We start from the raw sequence: 4,810 nt of genomic DNA on the forward strand, positions 1-4,810 counted from the left end.
TAGAGTCTGGGTATCACATTGGTACGATTAAGAGTTGAGGTATCACATTGGTAGGTACACCAGAGTTGAGGGACTGTTGGTGAAAAAAACTCTTAATATAAATATGAACCTGAATCCCTGAAACGTCAGAGTAACTTGAATCGTACCAAATAAAATCTTATATAGAAACCTCTGGATTTCAACCCTTCGTTGTATCTGGGGAATAGGGAGGAGATTTGCTGTTGGTGATCGGCTTTCCAAAACATCAAATATTCTGGTACAAGGTCTTTCCAGTCTCAAGTTGTAGTTATTGTCATATTTGGATGGAAGCTTAACGACATCAGTTTGCAACCTACATTTTTGTATCCCTTAAAACTCAATAAATTTGACCGCGTATCTTTGGTACACAACGTATATTTCCACATACTGTGAATGACCAAAATATGATGATAACATATAAAATTATAGATACATGTGGCCATAAGTATAAATTTAAATACGTATAAATCAATTTAAATTACTCGGATTGTACACGGACGTCCGTACGAGGCCAACTACAAGATACTATCCTAATCCATGAGTAAGATACATTATGCTCTGGTTCGAGTAACTTGATGTCATTTCCACCATTTTAAGATATGAGATAAATAAAAAAGCTTCTCTTATAGCAAGAAAAAAAAAGGAAGTTTCAATCCCCAAAATTGATCAAACAGATTATGTGTGTGGAGGATAGTTGTAATCTCTGATTGTAATAGACGCTAATTTCTCCAGATACCAAAAAATCACCAGATTTTACGTACAATAATGAGATTCAACATTTAAGTTTGCGCCTAATCAAAATAGTTTTGTTCTCTTTTCTTTCCTTTGATAATGTTGTTCTCAAGCTGTAATTATGCAAAAGGATTCTAGCAATTACTCCCCTCTCTTATATAAATAGGTACTTTCCTCAACCAATATAAACATTCCCTCTCAATCCCATATTACTTGCATTCTACATATTTTATATATATATATAGAGACCCAATTCGGACGCATACAAAATGGGTTTCTTAAGTAAGGTGAAAATGGAGGGGCAGAGAAGATCGTTGGCAGTGCAAATGGAGAGGCCGAGGACTCAGAACCCAGATTGGCTTGCCTGCAGGGTCATGACTGACGACCAAGTTGAGCAACTCCGGAAGCAGATCGCTGTCTACGGCGTCATCTGTGAGCAGCTTGTTAATATGCACAAGGAGTACACTGCACAACATCATGATCCTTCTGGTTCTTCTTTTATCTCACATTTGCAAATACTTTACCTTTCGTCAATCAAGTCTATTACTTTTTGTGGGTTTTGCTCTTTATGTTTAGTCATGTTGTGGACATCCTTTTATGGTTTCATTCGAACTGCATAATCTGGACGCGTTCTTCTGGTTATGTTTTGGGGACTTTGGGTTAATGTGGTGCTTGGTTTTCTGGGAATTGTGTGAAACTGGCAGAGATTATAGACTTCAACGTTAAATAAGCAATAGTTAAGTTGGCTCTGTGCTTCAAGTGTATTCTTTTTCTGTTGTTATTTATGTCCCAATTTGTATCTAGAGCGTGAAAACCAATGTATTTGTTTCTGTACTTGCCTTGTATTCATTTCACTTGAAGTTTTTGTGCTGTTCATATATGTTTCTTGTTTCAATCTTCCTTCTTCCCATTCCGTAAGTACCATTGTAGGACCATGTTTATCCTGTTGTTTTGTTTACAGTTACATTTTGTGAAGTTAGGCTCTAATGAACTTGTTGGATATATTGGTTGTGATATGCTTCAACTTCATTTCATAACTAGTGCTTATCTGAAGAGTTTTCTCGAGCATTATACTCATCAATCTGTCTGGTCCAGGAATGAAGGTGGGAAGCGTGTATGGCGATTTGATGGCATTTGGTGGCAACAAGGTAACTGCAAGGCAGCGGTGGACGCCATCAAATATGCAGCTTGAAATTCTTGAGCGTATCTATGATGAAGCCAATGGAACTCATGGAAAGCACAGGGTCAAAGAGATAACCATGGAACTCTCACAGCATGGCCAAGTTACTGAAACTAATGTTTACAATTGGTTCCAGAACCGAAGAGCTCGTTCAAAGAGAAAGCAATCGGTGTCAACACAGAACATTAAAGATTCAGATATAGAGCCCGAGGTTATATCTCCTAAGGATAAGAAGACAAAACCAGAAGACATGTACTTTCAAAGTCCCGAATCAGGTATTGACAAAGTTGTCTGAATAGATGCACAGACATAGAAAAGAATTCATGTTTCCTTCACATTGTAGCATAATATTTTAGCAGTTTGAGCCTTAGGAGTTAAAGAGTATCATTTGGACAAGTACTGATCTAAATCTACTGCTCTTTTTTTCCCTTCATTTTAAAATTTTAATTGTTGTTTTGAAGACATTAAAAGCATTATTGCCTATCCATTTGTTTGGTGTGAATATTAATAATTGATGCATGTCTACAACAACACTTTTAAGATGAAACAGCCAAATAAGATGAGATTTAGAGAATGAATTTTCTGATATCTATTCATCTCACTGGATGCTATATATAGAGAATACATTGTACTACAACCCTATGTACTACCATATAGAGAATAGGTAAGTACTAACTACATGATGTACATCCCTAAATTATATATTATGACTCATGTTGACACTCACCCTCAAATTGGCACATACACATAAACCATGCCCAACTTGCTAATTGAGTCATAAAACGCCTTCTTATAAACTCCTTTAGTGAGCATATCTGTCAGCTGGTCTTCAGTAGAGACAAAATGGAAGCTAATCATCTTTGCATCTAACTTCTTTTTTATGAAGTGACGATCAACCTCCATGTGTTTAGTACGATCATATTGTATTAGATTTTGTGAATCAACTGCTGTTTTATTGTCACAATACAATTGCATAACACTTTTTAGCTTAACACCTAAATCACGTAGCAGATTTCTCAGCCATAATAATTCACACACTCCATGAGCCATACCTCTATACTCAGCCTCAACACTCGACCGAGCCACAACTTTATGCTTCTTACTCTTCCATGTGACCAAATTGCCTCATACAAAGTTAAAGTAACCTAATGTCGACCTCTTGTCTGTTTTTAGCCCAGTCTGCATCTGTAAAGCCACTAACCTCAAAATTTTTATTGTGTTTATAGAACATTACTCCTCTCCCTGAAGCTGACTTCAAGTACCTCAAAATTCTCACAATAACATCTATGTGATTCTCACTCAGATTATGCATGAACTGGCTCACTACACTCACTGTATAAACAATATCTAATCTAGTATTGGTCAAATAAATCAAGCACCCAACTAACTTCTGATAGCGAGCTTGATCAGTTGGTGTCTGGTCAGGATACTCTGCTAGACGATGATTTTGCTCAATATGGGTGTCAATAGGTGTGCAATCTAACATACATGTCTCTGTCAACAAATCAAGTATGTATTTCCTTTGACACAAGTAGATCCCGTCTCTCCCCTTGCTACCTCAATCTCTAAGAAATACTTGAGATCACCCAAGTCCTTCATCTCAAACTCAGAAGACAATTGTCTTTGCAACCGATCCATCTCTAGAGTATCATTGTCAATAATCACCATATCATCAACATATATAATCAAAGCTACTACCTTCCCTTAATTGTGCTTGAGAAACAAAGTATGATATGAATTATTCTGTCGGTAACCAATCCTCCGGATGAACTGTGAAAACCTCCCAAACCAGACACGAGGTGACTGTTTGAGACAATATAGAGACTTTCTCAATTTGCACACAAAATCACCATAAGAGGTAGTTACGTACCATGGAGGAAGACTCATGTACACTTCTTCAGCTAACTCTCCATGAAGAAATGCATTCTTGACATCAATCTGTCGGAGTGGCCAATTCAAACTAACAGCAAATGAGAGAAGAACTCGGATAGTGTTCATCTTTGCAACAAGAGCAAAAGTCTCATCATAATCAATACCATATGTATGAGTAAACCCTTTCACAACAAGGCGTGGTTTATACCGGCTTATTGATCCATCCGCATTCCCAACGACACCCTACTGCCTTCTTGCCAAGTGGTGAAGGCACAAGTTCCCAAGTATCATTTTTCTGCAATGCCTTCATCTCTTCCTCCATTGTTTTCCTCCACTTTGGTTCCCCCAATGCATCATGCACTTTGTTAGGTACTGATACAACATATATTTGATTCATAAAAGATTTATATGACTTTGATAATCTCCTAGTGGACATATAGTTAGCTACTTAATATTTTGATTTGACCTGTAAACTAGGTTCATATCTTTTGGGGGGTTGACCTCTAGTAGACCTGTTTGGTAACACATATTACCCATTATTAGACTCACTACTAGTACCAGTGGATAAACATGTCTCAATTGAGTGATCTTCTGCACCCAGAAGTTGTTGTTCATGGGTATGAGTGATGGCGGGAGGGGCAAATGTGCTCTCAACTATTGATTCTCCTTCTAGAACTTGGGTGTCAGATACTTCTACCTCTGATGAAACTTCTAATATATGGTTATCTGAAACTTGTACCTCTGAATGAGTATCTGCTACTGCCGAGGTATCTGGTTATCTGGAGTTTCTACCTCAGAATGAGCTTATACTAATGGAGTCAAAGTCTCTCCGTCAATTTTTTTTTCTAATTCCTCCCCCTCACCATGATACAACTCTTCGAAATGTGAATGCTCCCCTTGAAGAGTTGTATCATAAGAGGTAAAATAACTCATGTCTTCAAAGAAAGTAACATCCATAGTGACATAATACTTTCTGGTAGGTGGATAATAACACTTGTATCCCTCTGA

The 4,810-nt window shown here is 37.4% G+C and overlaps 1 protein-coding gene across 1 annotated transcript; it reads left to right on the top strand.

Moving 5' to 3' along the window:
* Positions 1 to 969: 969 nt before the first annotated feature.
* Positions 970 to 2,356, top strand: LOC126795104 (WUSCHEL-related homeobox 8-like). The gene is made up of 2 exons (XM_050521925.1): positions 970 to 1,239; positions 1,846 to 2,356. The coding sequence occupies exons 1-2, from the start codon at positions 1,020 to 1,022 to the stop codon at positions 2,223 to 2,225; spliced, it is 600 nt and encodes a 199-aa protein (XP_050377882.1). The 5' UTR covers positions 970 to 1,019; the 3' UTR covers positions 2,226 to 2,356.
* The last annotated feature ends 2,454 nt before the right edge of the window (positions 2,357 to 4,810 follow it).

This window comes from Argentina anserina, chromosome 5 (assembly GCF_933775445.1).
Source record: "Argentina anserina chromosome 5, drPotAnse1.1, whole genome shotgun sequence".
Taxonomy (NCBI): domain Eukaryota; kingdom Viridiplantae; phylum Streptophyta; class Magnoliopsida; order Rosales; family Rosaceae; genus Argentina; species Argentina anserina.